Source organism: Talpa occidentalis, unplaced genomic scaffold, assembly GCF_014898055.3.
Source record: "Talpa occidentalis isolate TD23 unplaced genomic scaffold, MPIMG_talOcc4v2.1 talOcc4.17, whole genome shotgun sequence".
In the NCBI taxonomy this organism is placed as follows: Eukaryota; Metazoa; Chordata; class Mammalia; order Eulipotyphla; family Talpidae; genus Talpa; species Talpa occidentalis.
In genome coordinates, this window is record NW_023601754.1 from 11,734,693 (window position 1) to 11,758,838 (window position 24,146).

A 24,146-nucleotide genomic window follows, 5' to 3' on the forward strand; every position below is an offset into this window, starting at 1 on the left:
CCCTTGCTGCTCATGCTGTGGGCATGCCGACCTCTTTGTTCTTGGACTTACTGAGGTCTTTCTGTAGGGCCTTTGCTCATGTTCATTCCTCTGCGTGGACCTCTCATAGCTGCTTCCTTTCAACCCATTTGGATTCTCTTTTCAGATGTCACCTTATTCGCGACCATCCTATTTTAATTGTGCCCCTCGTTACTCCATTACATTAGCCTTATTTTCTTGTTTCACCTGTGTATTGGCTGCCCTTTTCCCATATTCATATCCCACCCACCCACCCTCTCAGATGTAAGTTGAACAAAGGCAGAGACCTGCTCATTCTTTCTTTTTTTTTTTTTTAAGGATGATTGCTCTTTTTTTTTTTTTTTTAAAGATTTATTTATTTATTTATTTATTTATTTATTTATTTATTTATTTATTTATTTATTTATTTATTTATACAAGCACTGGGTACAGTCAGAAGTGCGGGAGGGTGAGAGAATTTGCCAGAGCAGGGAGCAGAGCAGGCAGAAGGACCGAAGTACACTGCTGTGAGGGGAGCAGCGGGCGGCAGGAGAGGTCTGCGCGCCATGTGGGACCCTCCTCCGGTGGCTGGGGAGCAGCCGGGGATCGAACCAGTGCTGCAGAGGCTGCGGGCAGCTTCGCAGCCCAGCGCTCAACCGCTGCGCCACCGGGGAGGCCCTGCTCATTCTTTTTCATTGGTGTGTCTACAGTTAACAGAATGTCTAGAACTCAGAAGTCCCTTAAATATTTGCTGAATAGTTATTGTTACTTTTCTCATTAATCCTATCCACTAAGTACAGTGGAGTGAAATATGTTTGGTTTTCTCTGTCTAGTTAGAATTCTTGGGACCACCTTCTTAGCTGAGAACACGTTTCCTAACTGCTGACAGGCGTGATGATTTACTGGTTGCTATCTGTTGTCCGAAGACAAAGAACCAGCCAAGGATGGCAGAAGTGGTCCTCGGCCAGAAGCAGTTCGACGGCTGCCGAGGTGCATCCTGTCACCCTGCCTGCCCAGGCACAGGTGGTCATCTGTGGTGGTGGAGTCATGGGCACATCCGTGGCCTATCACCTCTCAAAGATGGGGTGGAAGGACATCATCCTATTGGAGCAGGGCAGGTAAGGATTGCTCTGGATGTGGCTTGCACCTGATTGACCCTCACTGCATGGGGTCCCCTCTCCTTTGGTGCTATTGTCCCACCAGCAGCTAACCTCAGGGGGCTAAGTAGCATGAGAAGAATCAGGGAAAATCAGATCTCCTGTATTTTGTCTTGTCATGCCTAATCCTCACATTTTCTGATTTTTTGAGAGTCATCAGATCCCAACAAAACAGGTATCTAAAAGGTTGTTTTTTATCCTGTGTTCACAGCACATCTTCTCTTGCTGTTATACTCATATGACAGTGTAACTCTTGGGACCCGGTCATTTCCTCTGTGAGCCCAGATGAAATTGGTTGCTTTTTGCCTTGTTACATTTTTGTTCAGTTAACTAATTTTAGAACAGTTTTAGGTTTACGGAAAGGTTGGGAAGATAATACAGAGTTCTCATTTATCTCATACTCTCTCCTGTTACGGACATCTTTTTTTTTTTTTTTTAAGATTTATTTATTTATACAAGAACCGGGGTACAGGCCAGATTCGCAGGAGGATGAGGGGATTCACCAGAGACAGAGCGGGGAACAGAACAGGCAGACTGACGAAATACACTGCTGAGGGGAGCAGCGGGCAAGACAGGAGAGATCTGCCGCACCATGCGGGACCCTTGCTGGCTGGCCGGGATCAAACTGGTGCTGCAGAGGCTGCAGACAGCTTCACAGCAATGTGCTCAACCGCCTGTGCCACCAGAGGAGGCCCTGTTATGGACATTCTACGTTAGTGTTAATGTTTTAATATTGGTACAGTATTGCTAATTAAAATTCATACTTTGATTTTTTTCCCGCTTTTCCCTAATGTCCTCTTCTGACTAGGCTTTTTATGTTCTATTGCCTGACACAAATTGGACATTAAAAAAATTAAATTGTATTCATTTCTAAGTAGGCAATACATTTACATTTACATATTTGGAAGTATGTGGGAATTTACAGGCAGAATCTCCCTCTTACCTCTGCTCTCTAGCTGCACGTCCCCCACTGGAGGCAGGCTAGGTTCCTGTGCAGGGTCTCACATACTCCGCCTGGGTAAGCGGATGTGTGCTGGGAGGTATGTATGTGTATGTGGGCATGCATTTCTCTTTTTTTCCTTTTTGGTATAAGTTACAGCAGACCTTAAACACTGTTTCTCATTTTGCTCTCCTCATTATGTTTGTTCCATATTGGCACATCAAAGCTGTCTACCTTTTTCATGACTACATTATCACTGTCAAGGTGAACTCTAAAATTCTGAATTAGGTTCATGTTGATGCACATTTTGGTTTGTGTCCATCTTCTGATACTACACAATGCTCTAATGAGGAACCTTGAACTTGTTGCATGCAGTTATGTGAACCTACCAAATGGTTTTTGTGTTCATCCTGCCAGGCTGGCTGCTGGCTCTACAAGGTTTTGTGCTGGCATCCTAAGCACTGCTAGGCATGTGTCCATCGAGCAGAAGATGGCAGACTATTCAAACAAACTCTACCAGCAGTTAGAGCAAGAAACAGGGATCCAAACAGGTAAGCAGGTAATCTATCATTTACTAGTCTGCTTGTCCCTCAGATTCTTTTACTCAGTATTGTGTTTGGTTCTCCATCAACTTTGCATGGTGATTTGGTAATTAAGACTTGAATTTTAGCCTAGGCTCTCCACTAGTTGAAATATTTCATGGGACAAATCACTTAGGTTTATGAGCTGTCTTCAGTTTCCTTATTTATAAAATGAGGGGATTTAGTCAATATCCTAGATCCTGTAATTCTTATGATTTGAAAATTTTCCTGGGCCAGTTTCCATATATTTCACTCATGTAAGTATTGTAAGTGGCATACTTGGTTCCAAAATGAAGAAGACGAGAAGAAAGAACTTAAATTTAGGTGCTTCATAGTAAAAATCATAGTTTGAGCCACTGAAATTCACCAATTGCTATTAAGTATATTTCTGATAAGGAAGCATAAACATGTATTTTTCCTTATCTGTGTAATTAGGGGGGAAAGAACACAGAGTTTTATGCGATTAGTATTAGAGTAAGTAGAAACTGTTCTAAGAACAGGAAGCTAATCTACACTATAATCCCACATGATAACAAGATAGAAAGAATTTTTGTCACAAGATTATAAATTGGGGCCTCCCCGGTGGCGCAGTGGTTGAACGCTGGGTTACAAGGCTGCCCACAGCCTCTGCAGCGCCGGTTCAATCCCCTGCCGCCAGGCGAGGGTCCCACATGGCGCACAGACCTCTCCTGCCACCTGCTGCTCCCCTCAGCAGTGTACCTCAGTCCTTCTGCCTGTTCTGCTCCCTGCTCTGGTGAATTCTCTCACCCTCCCGTGCTTCTGACTGTACCCAGTGCTTGTATAAATAAATAAATAAACAAATATTTAAAAAATAAATAAATAAAAATAAAATGTTAAAAAAAAATTATAAATTGGCCAGAAGCCCAGAGTTGCAGATATTCATGGCTGAAGAAACTGTGAATCTATTTGGTGACATACTAGTTACAATGAGAGGGCAGCAGGGCCCAGTGATGAAATTCAGGCCACGTGCATGTGTAAGGGTTGCATCTTTGAAGACCTTGCATAATTCTGATCACAGGTAATTCACGATTAATCTGGCCAAGGATAGTAGCTTTTTCTCTTTGCCATCTAAAGCTATGGTACCATGTGACCTTAGTTTAAGAACAGTTTATGGTTTTCTTCACCTGTCAACTTAGAAATTACATAACATGACAATTTTAGAGAAGATGAAATTGGAATTGTTGGAAAATGTGTCCACCAAGCAAGGGTTTATAACATACCCATTTCGTAAAATTCATAATTCTATAAAGTATAACCTTGTACATTTTAAATTAAGACTGAATGTCTAGTAACTAGAATTTGATAGACCTGGAAGTGGGAATAGGGGATGTCAGGAGGGGATTCAAGGCAGTGAAGGAAGGGGCTGCATATTCCTGGGCACATAAGCAGGCTGAGACTGGGGTGAGGGACCACAGCTTCTAAGCTGTCACTGGAGAGGCACAGGGCTGAGAGTAAGTGCTTCCTTCAACACCTTGACCTGGGTATCTCATTGTCTCACCTGCCTCACCCTGGTCCCTGCCAGGTCTATAAGCTTGATTATTCATAGTGATGCTGAACTTAGCTAGGCTTCCTTTTGAGAGGCAAGTAAGTCATTCCTACTACTGCACTGTCTCTGGCTTATACTAGGGAAAGTGCCTGACTCATACTAGGGAAGCTGGGAAATAGCCCTTTGAACAGGATTGGACTGGATTGGATCACAACCTTGGTATTAACCAGGGTATGAGTGAGAAGAGGGTCCACATAGTGGACAGGGAATGGAACTGATGACTCCTGTTCCCATTGGTTCAATTATTTGGATCTCTCAGCTGGTTGGATTGCAGAGGAATCGGGATCATAGGCTTTGTTCCTTTTTTCCTATAAGTTAGTCTGACTTTAGTTCTAGTTCACTGTCTGGAACCCTTATTTGAGTGGACTTCTCGTTGATGCTAGTGGAGCAGTGAGGACATCAGGTAAAGGAGTGTAAAGAAATGTAAAGGGATCAACCTTTGTCTGTCTTCCCCTTTGTAATTCATCAGTGATAAGGTGAACGGTGGTGACACCGGGACATCCCTGATGGGGAATTCTCTTATCTGGCAGAATGTGTGTGTGTGCATTACCAAAAGGATGGTCGTTCACTGGACTACTTTTGAGTAGTCATTAAATAAATTAGTTGCAGAGGATTCACCAGAGACAGAGCAGGGAACAGAACAGGCAGATTGACTGAAATACACTGCTGAGGGGAGCAGCAGGTGAGACAGGAGAGGTCTCCTGCACCATGTGTGTTGTCCCTGGCTGGCCAGGGATCGAACTCGTGCTGCAGAGGCTGCGGATTGCTTCATAGTGTGGTGCTCAACCACTTGTGCCAACAGGGAGGCCCCTAATTTATACCTTATTAGATACGTTGTGTGTGTGTGTGTAATAGGTAAATTCTTTAGTTGAAATGAGATGGCATTAACCATGTTATTAATTACCTTGTTTTTCAACTTAGGAATTTTTTTTTAAATTTTTATTAAGATTTATTTATTTATTTATACAAGCACTGGTGTACAGTCAGAAGCGCGGGAGGGTGAGAGAATTCCCCAGAGCCAGAGCGGAGAGCAGAACAGGCAGACTGACGAAATACACTGCTGAGGGGGAGCAGCAGGCCACAGGAGAGGTCTGTGCGCCATGTGGGACCCTCGCCCGGCGGCTGGGGATTGAACCAGTGCTGCAGAGGCTGCGGGCAGCTTCGCAACCCAGCGCTCAACCGCTGCACCACCGGGGAGGCCCGCAACTTAGGAATTTTTTGTACAAAATACAAATGTGCAAGATTATTTAGTATAATACTGTTTAATTGTAAATGTAATATTGACGGGTTCAAATACCCTTTTGAGACTGGTTGGATAAAAATGCTACAACATCACAGAAGTCTGCTAGGTAGATGAATAAAGAATGAGGGAGGGCCTTCCTGGTGGCTCAGCGGTTAAAGTCTAAGCCCCCTCACCGGCAGCCACTGCAGCATGAGTTTGATCCCTGCCAGGGATCTAACCCACAAAAGGTGCAGTAGGCCTCTCCTGCCTTGCCCGCTGCTGCCCTCAATAGTTTATTTCAATAGATTGGCCTGTTCTTCCCACTCTGTTTCTGGTGAATCCTCTCACCCTCCTTCATCTCTGGGCTACACCCCAGTATTTGTATGCATAAATAAATAAAAATGAAAATCTGAGAAAAAAAAGAACGAGGGTGCTCTCTGAACCGCTGTGCAGTGATTCCTGGGATACATTGTTAAATGAGAAAAACAAAGTTTTATGGAAAAACAAAACAAAGTTTTATGGAAGAAATAAGAAACAAACAAATAAGGAAATCCATGAGCAAATACATAGTCTTACAAATATAAAAATACAGGAATGAGAAACTAGAAACTGCTGGGGTAGGTTACCATAAGGGTAAGTAGGAAATGATGTAGGAGTGAGGGTGCCATGAGGAAGGGATACTTCTGGGTTTACTTGGTGGTTTTTGACTTCTAGAGCCAGGTTAGCATTTTGCATGCTCCATCAAGGAGAAGGGAAAGCTGCAATGAAATATTGCCAGAAATATAGGAACCTAACACCCAAATGAGTCAGGTCACACTGTAGGGAGGAAAATGAACTGCCCTTGGGAACTTTTGAACACAGTATTTTGACTGTGTGCCCTCAGTTTAAACACAAAAAGAAATGTGAATAATACTGATTACTGATTAGCAAATTTGTCTGTTTTTCTTTTTTTTTTTTTTTTTTAAATAATAAATTTTATTTTTATATTCCCCCATACAATTGCAAAAGCCCCATTCTGACCCCAATCCTTCCCTTCCCGCCCCCCACCCCCCAAAAAGTGTCTCTGGTTCATAGTTTTTTGTTGATTTTGATTTTCACTTTCTTATATTCATTTTCCTGGTCCCTTATTTAAGTTTTCTAGATTCCTGCTATGAGTGAGACCATCCGGTATTTTTCTTTTTCTTTTTGGCTTATTTCACTGAGCATGATCCCTTCCAGCGCCATCCATGTTGCTGCAAATTGCATGTGTTTATCTTTTTTGAATGCTGAGTAATATTCCATGGTATATATGTACCACATCTTCTTGATCCAGTCATCTATTTTTGGGCATTTGGGTTGTTTCCAAAGCTTAGCTATTGTAAACAGTGCTGCTATAAACATAGGGGTGCAGGTGTTCTTTGGAATTGATGTTTCTGTGTCCTTTGGGTAAATACCTAGGAGTGGAATTGCTGGATCCTATGGAAGCTCTATGTTTAGTAGGTCCAGAAATCTCCACTCAGCTCTCCATAGTGGTTGGACCAGTTTGCACTCCCACCAACAGTGCAGAAGAGTTCCTTTTTCTCCACACCCTCGCCAACATTTGTTGTTGCTAGTTTTTTTAATATGTGCCATTCTCACTGGTGTGAGATGGTATCTCATGGTAGTTTTGATTTGCATTTCCCTGATTACAAGTGATGTTGAACATTTTTTTTTTTTAATCTTAAATTTTATTTTTATATTCCCCCATACAATTGCAAACGCCCCATTCTGACCCCAATTCTTCCCCTCCCGCCCCCCCCCCCCCAAAAAGTGTCTCTGGTTCATAGTTTTTTGTTGATTTTGATTTTCACTTTCTTATATTCATTTTCCTGGTCCCTTATTTAAGTTTTCTAGATTCCTGCTATGAGTGAGACCATCCGGTATTTTTCTTTTTCTTTTTGGCTTATTTCGCTGAGCATGATCCCTTCCAGCGCCATCCATGTTGCTGCAAATTGCATGTGTTTATCTTTTTTGAATGCTGAGTAATATTCCATGGTATATATGTACCACATCTTCTTGATCCAGTCATCTACTTTTGGGCATTTGGGTTGTTTCCAAAGCTTAGCTATTGTAAACAGTGCTGCTATAAACATAGGGGTGCAGGTGCTCTTTGGAATTGATGTTTCTGTGTCCTTTGGGTAAATACCTAGGAGTGGAATTGCTGGATCATATGGAAGCTCTATGTTTAGTAGGTCCAGAAATCTCCACACAGCTCTCCATAGTGGTTAGACCAGTTTGCACTCCCACCAACAGTGCAGGAGAGTTCCTTTTTCTCCACACCCTCGCCAACATTTGTTGTTGCTAGTTTTTTTAATATGTGCCATTCTCACTGGTGTGAGATGGTATCTCATGGTAGTTTTGATTTGCATTTCCCTGATTACAAGTGATGTTGAACATTTTTTCATATGTCTGTTGGCCATTTGCATTTCCTCTTCAGAGAAGTTTCTTTTTAGCTCTTCTGCCCATTTTTTGACTGGATTATTTTCTTTGTTGTTGCTGAGTCTCATCAGCTCTTTGCAGATTTTTGTGATCAGTCCTTTATCATTAGTGTTGGGTGCAAAAATGTTCTCCCAGTTGGTGGGGTTTCTCTTTGTTTTTGTTGTTGTCTCTTTTGCTGTGCAGAAGCTCTTTAATTTGATGTAGTCCCAGCTGTTTATCTTTGTCTTCACTATCACTGCTTTGGGTGATGTGTCTGTAAAGATGTCTTTGATGTGCAAATCCCGTAGTGTTTCGCCTATATTTCCTTTTATGTATTTTATGGTTTCAGGTCTTATGTCTAGTTCTTTAATCCATTTTGAGTTGATTTTTGTGTATGGTGTGAGGTAGTGGTCAAGCTTCATTCTTTTGCATGTAGCGACCCAGTTTTCCCAGCACCATTTATTGAACAAACTTTCTTTGCTCCAATGCATAGTCTTTGCTCCTTTGTCAAAGATTAGTTGACCATAAATCTGTGGGTTTATTTCTGGATTTTCTATTCGATTCCATTGGTCTGTATGTCTGTTCTTGTTCCAATACCATGCAGTTTTTTTTTTTTTTTCCAATACCATGCAGTTTTGATGATTATGGCTTTGTAGTATAGTTTGAAGTCTGGGAGTGTGATGCCTCCATTTCCTTCTTTTTTTTTTTCAGTAGAGCTTTGGCAATTCGGGGTTTTTGGTGATTCCATATGAATTTCATCAATAATTGTTCTATTTCTTTGAAGAATGACATTGAAATTTTGATTGGAATAGCATTGAATCTGTATATTGCTTTTGGTAGGATGGCCATTTTAATAATGTTTATTCTTCCAATCCATGAGCAGGGGATGTTTTTCCATTTCTTTGTGTCTTCTTCTATTTCTTTTAACAGTGTTTTATAGTTTTCTTTGTATAGGTCCTTTACCTCTTTTGTTAGATTTATTCCCAAATATTTGATTTTTTTTGTTTCGATAATAAAAGGGATGGTTTTTTTGATTTCTTCTTCTTCAGATTTGTTGTTTGTGTATAGGAAGGCTACTGACTTTTGCGTGTTGATTTTGTATCCTGCCACTTTACTGAATTGATTGATGAGTTGAATTAGTTTTTCTGTGGAGATTTTGGGGTTCTCTATGTATATTATCATATCATCTGCAAATAGTGATAGTTTGACTTCTTCTTTTCCTATTTGGATTCCTTGGATGTCTTTCTCTTGTCTTATTGCTCTGGCTAGGACTTCCAGTATTATATTGAAAAGCAGTGGTGAGAGTGGACATCCTTGTCTTGTTCCAGATCTTAATGGAATTGCTTTCAGCTTTTCACCATTGAGAATGATACTGGCTGTTGGCTTGTCATAGATGGCCTTTATGATGTTGAGGTATGTTCCTTGTATCCCAAGAATTTCAAGGGCTTTTATCATGAATGGGTGTTGCACTTTGTCGAAAGCTTTCTCAGCATCTATTGATATTATCATATGGTTTTTATATTTCTTTTTGTTGATGTGTTGGATAATGTTGATTGATTTTCGGATGTTAAACCATCCTTGTGTCCCTGGAATGAATCCAACTTGGTCGTGGTGAATTATCTTATGGATACATTGTTGGATTCTGATAGCTAAAATTTTATTGAGGATTTTTGCATCAGTGTTCATTAGGGAGATTGGCCTGTAGTTTTCCTTTTTTGTGTTGTCCTTATTCGGTTTTGGTATTAGTGTAATATTGGCTTCATAGAACGTGTTTGGTATTGTCCCTTCCTTCTCAATTTTTTGGAAGAGTTTGTGAAGGATAGGCACTAATTCGTCTCTGAATGTTTGGTAGAATTCATTTGTAAATCCATCAGGTCCTGGGCTTTTGTTTTTGGGGAGGTTTTTGATTACCATTTCAATTTCGCTGCTTGTAATTGGTCTGTTTAGGTGTTCTATTTCTTCTTTATCTAGCTTTGGGTGATTGTAGAGTTGTAGGAATTTGTCCATCTCCTCTAGATTGTTGAACTTGTTTCCATATAACTGTTCATAGTAGTTACTGATTATTCTTTTGATTTCTGCTGTGTCCGTTGTGATTTCTCCTCTTTCATTTATGATCCTGTGTATTTGTGCTTTCTCCCTTTTTTCCTTTGTGAGCCTGGCTAGGGGTTTGTCTATTTTATTTATTTTTTCAAAGAACCAGCTCTTGGTTTCATTGATCTTTTGGATTGTTTTTTTAGTTTAAATTTCATTTATTTCTGCTTTGGTTTTTATTATTTCTTTTCTTCTACTGGTTTTGGGGTTTTTTTGTTGTTCTTTTTCTAGATCTTTGAGCTTCGAGATTAGGTTGTTTCTTTGAGTTCTTTCTTGTTTTTTTGATGTGAGCTTCTATTGCTATATATTTTCCTCTTATTACTGCTTTTGCTGCATCCCATACATTTAGGATATTGGTGTCCTCCTTGTCATTCAATTCAAAGAATTTTTTAATTTCTTCTTTGATCTCCTCGTTAGTCCAGTGGTCTTCCATTAGTGTGGTTTTTAATCTCCATGAGGTAGGATAGTTCCTTGCCTTCTTTTTATGGTTTATTTCTAGTTTGATGCCTTCGTGGTCAGAAAAGATGGTTGGTATGATTTCAATCTTGGTGTATCTGTTGATGTTTGTCTTGTGCCCCAGTATGTGATCGATCCTGGAGAATGATCCGTGTGCGCTTGAGAAAAATGTGTACTCCGTTTTTTTTGGGTTTAGTGTTCTATAGATGTCTGTTAAGCCCAAATGCTCTAGGTCCTTATTTAGAGCTTTAGTTTCTTTACTTATTTTTTGTCTTGTTGATCTATCCATTGTTGATAGTGGTGTGTTGAAGTCTCCCACTACGTATGTGTTTTCTCTGATGTCTGTTTTCAGAGAGGACAACAGTTGTCTGATATATTTTGGTGCTCCTTCGTTTGGTGAGTATATGTTAATGAGTGTTATTTCTTCTTGAAGTATTGTCCCCTTGATCATAATGTAGTGACCATTGGGGTCTCTTTTTATTTTTTTGAGTTTGAAGTCTGTTTTATCTGATATAAGTATAGCTGTTCCTGCTTTCTTTTTTGGCCCATTTGCTTGTAGGATTGTTTTCCATCCTTTGACTTTGAGCCTATTTTTATCTTTTGTAACTAAATGTGTTTCCTGGAGACAGCAAAAGGTTGGGTTTTGTTTCTTAATCCAGGCTGCAACTCTGTGTCTTTTTATTGAAGAGTTTAGTCCATTTACATTTAGAGTTAATATCGATATGTTAGCATCTGTATTTGCCATTGTGTTTGTCTTTCCTTTGATTTTATTTATTTATTCTTTTAATAACTTTTTTTTTTTTGGTCTTTTTTCGTTGTTATTCGTCCCTCTGAGGTTCTGGCTTTAGGATTCCTTGTAGTATTTTTTGGAGTGGGGGTTTAGTCACAATGAAATTCCGGAGTTTCTCTTTGTCTGGGAAGGTCCATATTCTTTCTTCATGGAGGAAAGAGAGCTTTGCGGGATAGAGTATTCTTGGTTGGCATCTGTTTTCTTGGAGTCTGTTGACTATGTCCCTCCACTCTCTCCTTGCCCGTAGTGTTTCTTCAGAGAAGTCTGATGTCAGCCTGATTGGTTTTCCTTTGAATGTTATCTGTTTCTTCCCTCTTGTCAGCTTCATTATTTTTTCCTTGTCCTGGATTCTTGGGAGCTTTACTATTATGTGTCTTGCTGTGTTTTTCCTTTCGTCGTGGAAGTTTGGTGTTCTTCTTGCTTCTTGTATATCAATTTTCAGCTCCTTCTTCGCATTTGGGAAGTTCTCTTCAGTTATCTCCTGGAATATTTTCTCTGTTCCTACATCTCTCTCCTCTCCTTCTGGAATTCCTATAACTCTTATATTTCCTTTCCTCATGGAGTCAGATAGTTCCCGGAGTCTTTCTTCATTCTTTTTCCTTCGTACTTCTCTTTCCTTTTCTGTTTTGGTTCTTTTTATTTCTGTGTCTTCAAGAGTACTTATTCGTTCTTCCATTTCATCTATTCTGCTTTCATTGCTTTTCCCAGAGTTCTTTAGTTCCTCCATTAATTCTTTGATCTCCTGCATTTCTTTTACTTCCCTCTTTAGGGACTCAATTTCATTCTTCTGACCATTGTTTTCCCTCTTTAGGGACTCAATTTCCTTCTTCTGATCTATCACTTTTTTAATCATGGCAATTTTAAATTCTCTTTCTGAAAGGCTCAGAAGTTCTTCCAAGTTGCTGTCGTTGCAATCTGGGGAGTGGTTTTCTTTTTGTGGTGTGCTTCTTTCCTGAGGCGTTGTTAGGTTGCGTGTGGTTCTTCTACTCCCTACTGTCTGTTTTCTAATTTGTCGTATGCGTTGGGACACTGTGTTGCTCGGACTGGCTGGCATCTTGGGTGAACTTCTCCGCTCCCCTCTGGCTCCTGCAGGAGCCATCTCTGGCTTCTGGGGGAGCTTTCTGATGGTTTTAAGCAGTTTTTACTTTAGAAATGTCCCTGTTCTCTAATGGCGAAGCGGGATGCAGTCCCTGCGCCTCCGGTCTCAGGCACACTCTTCTGTGTGCCCGGTCTGCCCCGGACGTGGGTGCCTGCTCCCTCTGTGGGCTCAGACTGCTGGTCGGAAGGGGCCTGGCGTGGGCTAACTTCCCGGCTGGCCACTGGGTCCTCCAGAAGCCTTCTGCCCTTCTTAAGCAGTCTTAAGAAATTTCCTGTTCTATGGGGGTGTTAGTGACTTTTTTTTTCCTGGTCGCTAGGTGGCGCCAGAGATCTCTCCTATTGTCCTTGGGGGGCTGTTTTTCGCCTCCCCCTACCCCGTGGGACAGGGAATAGAGCGGGAATGGTAGGGTAAGCCTCAACAGCTTTGGGTGCTGTGTCTGCCTTGTGCCCCACCGTCGTGGAGAACCCACGCCCCGAGTTTTCGTGCCCCGGGTCTCAGTTCAAAGCCCTCAGGTCCAGGACGCGGGCTGTAGCCCAGTTCAGTGGCGCGGGAATGGCGCCTTTTGCACCCGGCTCCTGTGCCTGGGCGCCTGGTTCCTGCTCACTCAGGGAGGGACTTTCACCCCCTTGAGGGCCTCCGCGCGTCTCCCCGCAAGCCTAGGTCGCAGGCGCGGGGACCTGGGCAGCGGTGATCCCGGTCTGCACTTGCTTCTCAAGCGCGCCAAGCGCGCTGCTTTTCCGTGCAAGCTTACCGGCAGCCCGGGCTGTGTGCGCGTCTCCCGGGGTCTTTGTTCTTCTCTAATGGCGCCCGGAGCCGTTTGCTCACCGCTGCGGCGAATCCTGCAGGGTTCTCCACAGCTCCCGTTCACAGGGTGTGGTGGCTGCAATAGTTCCTTTCCACTCCCAGTCCCGCTTGCTGCATCGTTTGTTCTTGTTGGTCGTTTTGGTTTGTTGTTTTCCTCCTCTCTGCTGGTCGGAGAGTGCCGCCTCTGTGGGCGGGGGAGGGGAGCAGGGTTCTGCGCTTTCCTCCCTTCTAGTCCTCTTTTATGGTAACTTTCTTCTTCGGGTAGTTTGCTGGAGTCGTCCGTTTATCTTCCGTGTCCCAGTTCTCACTGGGACCTGCCGCTTTTCCTCCCTATTAACTTTTTTTTTTTTTAGAGGCATGTTTATTTATTTATTTATTTGTTTGTTTGTTTGTTTGTTTTGTTTATACATGCACTGGGTACAGTCAGAAGTGCGGGAGGGTGAGAGAATTCACCAGAGCCAGAGCGGGGAGCAGAGCAGGCAGAAGGACCGAAGTACACTGCTGAGGGGAGCAGCGGGCGGCAGGAGAGGTCTGCGCGCCATGTGGGACCCTCCTCCGGTGGCCGGGGAGCAGCCGGGGATCGAACCGGCGCCGCAGAGGCCGCGGGCAGCTTCGCAACCCAGCGCTCAACCGCTGCGCCACCGGGGAGGCCCCCTATTAACTTTTTTTAATGGGAGATCTTACTTGCAGCGTCTCCTCGCCGCCATGTTGCTCCGCCCCCTCCTCTACCAAAAAAAAAAAAAATTTGTCTGTTTTTCTTAATGGTATGAACAGTTCTGCTTTCTGGGTATTTTAGGATTGAGCAAAAGAGTAAATACAGTGGGATAAAGAGAAGCAGCTTTCTAACTATTGGAGAGGGATTCACAATAGGGACAAGAAGATGACTGTGTCACCCCCATGGGGCTAGACTACAGCAGGATGTGTCGGTATTAGGTCGTGACTTTTAGTTGAGTGTGAAGTCTCATGGATAAATTTCCAGCTTTGTCAACTGAGAGGGCTTAAAGACAATGGCACCCCAATAGCATGAGCACACTTAGTACCCAGATCTTGGTTGAAAAAGACATTTCCTCCTAAAAGGGAGTTTCAGAGTTTTGTTTTTGTTTTTTAAAGATTTATTTATCCATATAAGAGCTGGGTGTAGGCCAGAGGTGCAGGAGATTGAGAGGATTCACCAGAGACAGAGTGGGGAACAGAAGAGGTGGATCCACTGAAATACACTGCTGAGGGGAGCAGTGGGCGAGACAGGAGCGGTCTGCTGCACCATGTGGATTAGCTCCTGGCCAGGGATCAAACTTGCGCTTCCTTGGTTGCAGATAGCTTCATAGTGCTGAGACAACCCCTTGTGCCACCAGGGAAGCCTCAGAGTTTCTTTGTGAAATACCTTTCCCTGATTTCCTGACTGGTGCAGATTAGTGAGCCCAGAATTGTTTATTATGTCAGGGAGTTAAGCAAGTGCTCCCAGAAAGATGGAGACATGCCACAAAGGACACAGGAAACAACTTGAGGGACTCGTCACTATTTGAAATAAAATAAATGAGAGCAGTGGGTTATAACTCATTGTATCAAATAAGAGTCCATGATTTCATATTAATAAGTAAAAATATAAATTAAGAAGAATGGAAATCTGTACCTTGTTAAGGAATGTTAACTAATAAATGTAAAGGAATTATGGAATTAGAAAATCCCCGCATTTGGCCTTCATCATAGTAATCTCAGGCAAACATCGATTGATGCTGTATCTACTGGGCAAAAATTTGAAGAAGAGACAGGATATTTAGTCTAAAAGTTACCTTTCCACAAGTTACTTGTTAATTACAAAGGGAAAGATAGTAACTTTACAGCAGAGAAACCTGACAGAGATCCCCTAACCACATGATCAGAGTTAATGTCAGCAGTAGTGGGACAGTCGGTAATCACGGAAGGCAGTGGTATCACCTGTGGGGGTTTCCTGCGCCATGCATAAACTGCATCTAATCATGAGGAACCATCGGACAAATCCAAGTTTATAGAGTCTGTAAAATGTCCAACCTTTGCTCTTCAGAAACATCAAGGTCAAGGAGAAAAAGAGTAAGGAGTTGCCCCGAATGGAAGACCAGAGACATGACAAGTAAATACACTGCCTGACCTGGATGAGACCCTAGGCTGAGGGCAAAAAGAACTATAAAGGACAATTAATAAACATTTAGATATGGACTCTGGATTAGATGATGTTATTTGTTAATTTTCCTGATTTTGTACTCGGATTCTGTAAGAGAATGTGTGTATTCTTAGGAAATGCACACTGAAGTAGTTAGGAATAGCAGCCCAGCGCCTGCAACTCCCTTTCAGATGCTTCAGAAAAAAAGGGCATGGTAAAGCATCCCAATCTCAGATTCTCATTTGTAGTCTAGTCTGTGGACTTGGGGTAGGCCTTGGGCCTCGATAATTTTTGAAGCTTCTCGGCTGATGTATAGTGAGGATTGAGAACTGTCTCGCCTTACAATTACCCATGTCCTGGCCTCAATCAAGACCCATGGAATCAGGATCTTGGGGGTGAAGCCCACCACAGGCAATTTTTGAAATCTTCCCAGGTGTTTCGATGTGCAGGCAGGCCTGAGAACCACTGGCGTACATATAATTGAGGTTTATTCAGTGAGTCATATTCTTCACCTCCATGGCTGCTCTCCAAACTGACCACAAACAGGGCCTCTCCTGGTTGCACAGCGGTTGAGTGCTGGGCTGCGAAGCTGCCTGCAGCCCCTGCAGCACTGGTTCGATCCCCTGCCACCAGCAAGGTTCCCACATGGCGTGCAGACCTCTCCTGCCACGCCCGCTGCTCCCCTCAGCAGTGTGTTTCGTCAGTCTGCCTGTTCTGTTCCCTGCTCTGGCTCTGGTGAATTCACTCACCCTCCCGTGCTTCTGACTGTACCTAGTGCTTGTATAAATAAATAAATTAATTAAAAAACATTAAAAAAAAAAACCAAACTGACCACAAACTTATTGGCTTATATTTTCAGAGAAATTTACTGCATTTTGTCAGTTATGTGGTTTTTATGCCCTCTTTTGCATTTGTTAATTCTTTACCTGTTAGGTACTTATTTCTTGTTTCTTCAAATATAGTAACATTTTCCATACTAGCTAAGTAAACATGTAGTACAGGCTGCTTTCCAAACCAGCAAATACAAGAGGCCTGTCCATCCTTCATAGCTGCTGAGCGCTGCTCCCTAGTGTGTGCGTTCCGCTGTCTCTCCAGCCCCTGCTCCCTGATATTCACAGGTTTCCTTTATTTTCTTTATAAATGATTCAGTGAAGATCCTTGTCTGTATATCTTTATTTCTCTTGCTGTTTCTAAGGATAGCCTTCTAGAAGATGGATAATCTGGGAGAGGGTGTGAATACTTAAAACTTTGATAGAAAATTGGGTAGACACTACCAAGGCATCCTTCAGATGGGCTGTGCCTGCTTACCATCAGCATTTAAGGGCACTTACTTCTTTACAGTCTTCTCAGCATGAGCTGTTTTAATTTTTGCTAATCTAATGGAAAAAAAGTGGATTCTAATTTGCATTTCATTCAGTCCAACATTGTTTTATTGGTTTACTAGCTATTTATATTTCTTCTTGAATTGCCTTTTAATATTTTATATCTACCTTTTATTGATTTGTAAGCATTCTGTTTTATGACTGTTAACCTTTGACAAAGCAAATTGTGTGCCAGGATTTCTCTAAACCAAACTTTAAAAGTTCTCTGTAGAAAACAGTGACATTTCCATCTTTGTAATAGGTTATAACTGTTAACGTAGTTCTGTTTTGGGGTGCATGATTTAACATGGTATAACGTGTCGTGTTAGGCAGATTCACATACAGGGGTACTCTCCTATATGTAATCTTTGGTAGTTAGTAGAAAATGAAACTTGCTGAACCCTGTTGTACCAGCACATGTAGAGTGTGGTCAGCCCACAGGTCACTGGCCAAGATCACTGCACTTGTCTGGTGCGCATTCTCTTTTATAAACCATGCTCTGAATTTTTAGTTCTCTCAATTGGGATAGTTTTGTCATGTCAGTGAAGGGCATATTTTTTTAAATTTTATTTATACACGAACCGGGGAATAGGCAGATGTGAGGGAGGGTAAGAGAATTCACCAGAGACAGAGTGGGGAGCAGAACAGGCAGACTGATGAAATACACTGCTGAGGGGAGCAGCAGGCAAGATAGGAGAAGTCAGCTTGCCGCGTGGGTTGCTCCGAGGCCGGCGGGGATAGAACCGGCACTGTAGAGGCTGCAGACAGCTTTACAGTGCTGCGCTCAACCGCCTGCACCACCAGGGAGGCCCCGAAGGGCATATTTTTATGATTATTTCAAAAGAAATTAATATTTAAATTATTTTCACTGTAATTCCTTTTTAAAATACACCTAGTGGACTCAGCTTTTTCTTCATTAGAACAAAAAGTCCCTGCGTTTTAGGAGGGTTTTCACTGACATACATGTAATAATGCTTGTATCAGGCGTCTTGATTGTAAACAACAGACATTGATTCTGGCTAACTTGGGTACAGGAGGAGTTGGAAGGTCATTGGAGGCTTGTAGTTGGCAGAAGGCTTCCAGCTGGAGGCATTGTAGACGCCTGGTTGTGGGTCCCTAGAGCAGACTGCTCTTCAGCTGAAACAGAAATAGTCTGACCAGGATGCTGGTGCTTGCTCCAGACAGTGTTCAAGGAGTATGCAATTGGCTGAACTTTGGTCACATGTCCGCTGCTTGTGCTGGTGAAGGAGAGGGAGGGCCCACCTCCTGAGGGCTGATGTGAGCGAGCTTCACCCATGGTTACACTCCCACCAAAACTGGGAGGAAGAATTAAACTGCCAAAAAACAGTGATGAATAGAGATGGATTCTGGGTTACATCCTCCCCCAAGAGACTTCAACAAAGGTGTCTTTCATTTTTGAGTTATTTTATGCACATCTCACTAGAGCTCAAAAAGCTGAGTGAGAATGTATGGCTAGGGAATGGAAGCTAATAGCGCATCGGGCATGCTTCTCATGTTGACTAGCAGTTCAGAGGTAGCTCATTTACCTGTCCAGGGTTGAAAGTGGCAGTCCCAGGACTCATCACAGGTCTTCTGACTTTGAACTGAGTGGGTTTACATTTGTCCTAGTCTGTATCAGCTCAGGCTGGCTTTTCTTACAGGTTACATACAGACAGGTTCCATCTTTCTGGCTCAAACACAGGACCGACTGATCTCCCTGAAGCGCATCAACTCAAGGCTGAAGTACGTATGAGCCTAGAAGCCTGTCCTGAATTTATTGTCAAACTGACCTCTGCTGCCAGGTCAGTGAATGTCATTGTCCTCTTGTATTCTGTGGCAGTGTTATAGGCATCCCTTCTGAGATCATCTCCCCCAAGAAAGTGGCTGAACTTCACCCTCTCCTCAATGTACACGACCTGGTGGGGGCCATGCATGTTCCTGAGGATGCAGTGGTATCCTCCGCCGATGTGGCTCTTGCCCTGGCAAGTGCTGCCTCCCAAAATGGTAAGCAGGTTTTGGGTTAGGCAGGAAGAGCAATCTGAGAACGTGTTTACGGTAGGGAATGACACTGTCTTAGCTTCCATTTCTGAACACTGGCTCTTAAAATTTTTGTTATAACATCTGTTAATAATTTCCCTCAGGGCCATATTTTTCTTATTAAATTTCTAAGGAACAGCTTTTAGTATTGACTAAGGCACTTCATACTTAAGGAGTTCCCCACCCCCGCAGGAATTGAGAGCTCCAAGGTTGGAACAGATGTTGGGGATTTAATCCACAGCTAAGATGGTGTTCTGGTGTTGGAAGGGAGGAAGGGAAGCCTCACCACTGTCTAGAGATGCACAACATGGCTAGATTAGGATTTGAGACCCTGTTTGAATGTGTTGGCCTCTACCACTTTTCTTATTCCTTGAACTTAATATGTTCTATAGTCGTTTTTTAAATTGGCCTGCTCTTTCCAGTTTTGGGGGAGAGGCCCATTTACACAGTCTCAGAACATGGTTCTTAGGAGTGGTTTTGTATGTTTGTTTGTTTGTTTGTTTTAAATTAAAGCATTGACCTGGCTTTTTCAGTGTTTATGAGAATCTGTTGGAGATGGAAAAATCTGGAACATGACACAGTGGATATACCAAACTCTTTCTTTACCTTGGAACAGGTGTTCAGATCTACGACCGGACAAGTGTCCTTCATGTAATGGTCAAAAAAGGTCAAGTCACTGGCGTGGAGACTGACAAAGGCCAGATTGAATGCCAGTATTTTGTCAACTGTGCTGGTCAGGTAGGTTAGTGACAATACTGGGTCACTGATTTTCTTGCTTTGATCTCTAGGATTTTTTGGTGTCATTGCATTAATAGTGTGAAGGGCTAAACAGATATCAGGGGCCATACGTTCTTGTTGGAACTGGAAAACTCAAGAACCTGAATACTCCAGAAATCTGGATCTGTTTCTCCAGTGGAAGCACCTATGACCTTTTCCTTCCTCTCTGTGGGCTGACCTGTGCTACTTTGGTCAGGAAGGAAGCAGTTGGGCACTGACAAAAATCCTTGGTGTTGGGTCTGTCTGTGGTGTTTCATTTCATTCTACAACCCAGCAAATAAAGCACCAGGTTCTTCTGTTGTGTGAGGAGCATGAGCATGGGTTTTGTTTCTAGAACAGTTGCTTTTTTTTTTTTTTTAAAGATTTTCCATTTATTTATACAAGAACTGGGGTACAGGTCAGAGGCACAAGAGGGTGAGAGAATTCACCAGAGACAGAGCGGGGAGCAGAACAGGTAGATGGACCGAAGACACTGCTGAGGGGAGCAGTGGGCGAGGCAGGAGGGATCTGCCACGCCATGTGGGTTTCTCCCTGGCCGGCCGGGAATCAAACCTGCACCGCAGAGGCTGTGGACAGCTTCACAGCATGGCACTCAACCCGCTGCGCCACTGGGGAGGCCCAACAGTTGCTTCTTTTAAGGCATGTTGGTCCCTTGCTTTCCCCTCTATGATCTTAAAGTGACCATGGGAAGTTCCTTTATGATTCATGCTTGGGTTTTGTAGTGAGGCCAGGCAATTCCTTAAAAGGGCCTCATTTGCTCCCTGTGAGCTCCTTTACTAGCTGGTAATCTTTGATCTTAGAGTAACTATTATGGTTTAAAAAGTGTAGTGTTGTCCCTATCCAAACAATTGAACTGAAGCAGGCTGAAACTTGGCTTCCTACACCTGACATTGTAGCAAGAGCACACCTGAGCCACTTGAAATTAAACTCTTTTCAAGTGGCTGAACTAGCTCATTTGTCTTTCTGTTCCTCTTCCCACCTACAAATAAATCTGTCCATTTGTAGTGGGCATACGAGCTGGGTCTGTCCAACGAGGAGCCGGTTAGTATCCCGTTACATGCCTGCGAACACTTCTACCTTCTGACTCGCCCCTTGGAGACCCCTCTGCAGAGCAACACACCAAGTGAGGACTTGCACTTTGTTTTTAATCTTGTTTCCTTGCCATTCTGTCCTCTGGAAAGAAAGACTTTCTGCTAAGGACAGATTGTGCGTGAGTCTCATCTTTTCTGGAGCCTGTTACAGGAAGGTGCACCCAATTCTAACTTTACTTTGATAGCTCTTCTTGAAAGGCTGGCCAAATGGGCATTCCACCTAAGCATTTTTGTTTTTGTTTTGCAAGCTAATTGTAGCATCTGAGATCTAAATTGAAACTATTTGGAATGTAATCTTGAATTTTTGACTTAAATGCTATGTGCTGTAGAAATGTCATAGCTAAGTTATAAACCTGATTGTTCAGCGACTCCAAGCACCATGGGAGAGGGTTTTGATAACATTTTGGAGGTCTTGCTCTCTAGCACCAGGCTCTGTAAATCCCGTTACATTCCCACGTGGCACATTGGCACTTATATTTGTTTGGCTGTGAGAACTGGTCCTGCTTCTAGGTAGCTGATCACTGGAGATAATCAGAAACCCCGTCTCCACTTTAAATCTGAGAGAGAGACTCCTGCTCCATTGACCTCAAACAATATATTTAAAGCTAATTAATGCCTGTGTTCGTTGGATGCTTTTCATTAATAAGGCCATTAAGGGCAGTTTGCTTTTATTTTTCTGTCGATTTAGAAGGGTGGCTTGCCTCTGAACCCTGTTTTTCTCTTCTATCTCCCACTCCCTTGTCATTTCTCTTCCTCAGCTATTGTGGATGCTGATGGAAGAATCTATATTCGGAGCTGGCAGGGTGGTATCTTGTCTGGGGGCTTTGAGAAGAATCCAAAACCAATTTTCACTGAGGGCAAGAACCAACTGGAGATTCAAAACCTACAGGAGGACTGGGACCACTTTGGTATGTGAACTAGATTATACCAGCAATGGCTTATTTTTGCCTAAGATGTTATGTAAAAATTTTTTTTGCCATATAACATTATATTGGTCTCAGGTGTACAACATAGTGATTCAATATTGGGATGCATCGTGACCCACAGTCAGTCTAGTTACCACGTTACCATTCAAAGTTGACTTTGACGATTTACTCTCTTAGCAACTTTGAGGTGTGCTCTGCAGTATTACAGACTACAGCTGCCATGTGCGTTACATCCTCATGACTTGTTTATAATTGGAAGTTTGTTCCTCGTCACCCCCTCCACCCATTTTAACTCATTCCCAGCCTCCCTCCCCTCTGGCAACCACTATTAAGATGTTACATTTTTTAAAGCATTTTCAAAATTAGTTTGCTATTTGATCTTTATAGGAACCCCATTGGTGGTTATAAAGAGCAACCTGGCCTGAGGATGTAGATACCGGTTAGCAATTCAGTGAACTAATATCAAAATTTTGGTTAAAAGACTTTTGACCTGTTAATCACCTAAAAATCATCGCTGACGTTTCTAGGCTAGGAGGAAACATTTTGGTAAGAAATCATATAAAATTGAAGAGAATTTTAAAGACTTTTTTTTTTTTTTTAAGAAAGATTTATTTATTTGTTTGTTTGTTTGTTTATTTATTTATTTATGCAAGCACTGGGTATAGTCAGAAGCATGGGAGAGTGAGAGAATTCACCAGAGCCAGAGCAGGGAGCAGAACAGGCAGAAGGACCGAAGTACACTGCTGAGGGGAGCAGCGGGCGGCAGGAGAGGTCTGCGTGCCATGTGGGACCCTCGCCTGGTGGCTGGGGATCGAACCGGCGCTGCAGAGGCTGCGGGCAGCTTTGCAACCCAGTGCTCAACTGCTGCGCCACTGGGGAGGCCCAAAATTGAAGAGAATTTTATTTTTATTTATTTATTTTTAAAAAAGATTTATTTATTTGTTTGTTTATTTATATAAGCACTGGGTACAATCAGAAGGGCGGGAGGGTGAGAGAATTCACCAGAGCCAGAGCGGGGAGCAGAGCAGGCAGGAGGACCGAAGTACACTGCTGAGGGGAGCAGCGGGCGGCAGGAGAGGTCTGCGCGCCATGTGGGACCTTCCTCCAGTGGCCGGGGAGCAGCCGGGGATCGAACCGGCGCTGCAGAGGCTGCGGGCAGCTTCTCAACCCAGCGCTCAACCGCTGCACCACCGGGGAGGCCCTGAAGAGAATTTTAGACGCAGAATTGTTAATCTGACCTTTCACTCAGTTTTAAAATAATTTAAATTTTATTTATTGAATAGTATAGTCACATGAATGGAAATTCAAAAGATATCAAAGGGTCTCTGTGGAAAAATTTCCCTTAATGGACTTTTTTCTTAAATTTTTTACTATGGGAAACTTAAAAACTTTTAAAAGCAGAGGGAATAGTATACAGAAATTCCCCTGTATCTACCAACCAGCTTTAGTCTGGTTTCATCTACCCCATCCCACTGGATAATTCCCAGCCAGTGGAATTATATTAAAACAGGCTGAGGACTTGGAATAGCTTTTGTAGCTCTTCCAACCTAGGGACAGGGCGCCTTTCAGTGCGTCTCTGCAGACGCGGCTAAAGAACCTTCGTGTGTGCTGGTCACACAAGATAGCCACTATGGCTTCCATTGCTCCTTTCCTTTCTAAGTCATTTTTCTGGTCTTTATGCCATTGCTGCATAGGGGTGTCCTAACATTCCACAAAGATTTCTGCTTTGTGGTAAATGGCCCATTTGACCCATCTTAGAAAGCCTCTTCCAAGAGATTTTTTGAAAGGAGAGGATATAGAAAACTGTAAGTTGTTTTGAGTTCCCTAAAGCTGAGGACTCTGTTTGGGTTTGTTTTTGCTTAGAGCCGCTGTTGAGTTCCCTCCTGCGTAGGATGCCAGAACTGGAGTCTCTGGAGATCATGAAGTTGGTGAATTGCCCCGAGACCTTCACACCAGACATGAGATGCATCATGGGCGAGTCTCCTTCAGTCCAGGGCTATTTCGTGCTGGCAGGAATGAACTCTGCTGGCCTTTCATTTGGTGGAGGGGCTGGAAAGTAAGTCTCACTGACTCACTTGCTAGGCTTCTTCCTTTCTAGAATTACTTGTTGATATGGAGTATGTTTTTTCTAGCATGCTACCAATAAGATACATGTAATTTGAGAGTTGCCCATTTCAAAGTAATCATCACAGGAAACTCCTGATATTCCAGAAATGCTGTGCAAAATATTTTTATAACTCTTTTTCGGAGCTAGCCACAGTGCCTTTTGGCGCATCTTTTGTCCTCTATGAGTGGTAACTAAGCTGGTCCTTTGAATGTTATTTGAATTTGGAAACAAGTATGACAAGTGAGACAGAGGATGCTGCTGAGTATTAACATGTTTTTATTTAAAAAGTAGGTACTAATAAAAAGCCAGTCATGAGGGGACAAATGCTGTGTGATTCCCCTTACAAGAGGTAAAGCCATTCAGTTCATGGAGACAGACAGAAGATTGGCAGATACATGCTTGCAGCTTTGGAAGATGAAGCAACTTCTGGACCATGGGCTGATGGTTACATGAAAATATGAATGTGCTTAATGCCTCTAAAGTGTACACGTAGAAGAATACAGACGGTTGATTTATGTTCGTGTATTTTATCACAATTAAAATTTTTTTAATTAATGAGGTCACTTTTCT

General features: G+C 42.7%; 1 protein-coding gene across 3 annotated transcripts in view; it reads left to right on the plus strand.

Annotated features, from left to right (window-relative positions):
* PDPR (pyruvate dehydrogenase phosphatase regulatory subunit) overlaps positions 1–24,146 on the plus strand; it is a 78,077-nt gene that overhangs the window by 35,577 nt on the left and 18,354 nt on the right. For all 3 annotated transcript variants that reach the window (XM_054696993.1, XM_037516132.2, XM_037516133.2), the window contains exons 2-9: positions 831–1,115; positions 2,512–2,645; positions 18,300–18,381; positions 18,479–18,642; positions 19,292–19,413; positions 20,458–20,575; positions 21,302–21,451; positions 23,333–23,525. In XM_054696993.1, coding sequence (XP_054552968.1) covers positions 892–1,115; positions 2,512–2,645; positions 18,300–18,381; positions 18,479–18,642; positions 19,292–19,413; positions 20,458–20,575; positions 21,302–21,451; positions 23,333–23,525 — 1,187 coding nt within the window. In that variant the 5' untranslated portion in view covers positions 831–891. The remainder of the gene's footprint in view (positions 1–830; positions 1,116–2,511; positions 2,646–18,299; positions 18,382–18,478; positions 18,643–19,291; positions 19,414–20,457; positions 20,576–21,301; positions 21,452–23,332; positions 23,526–24,146) is intronic.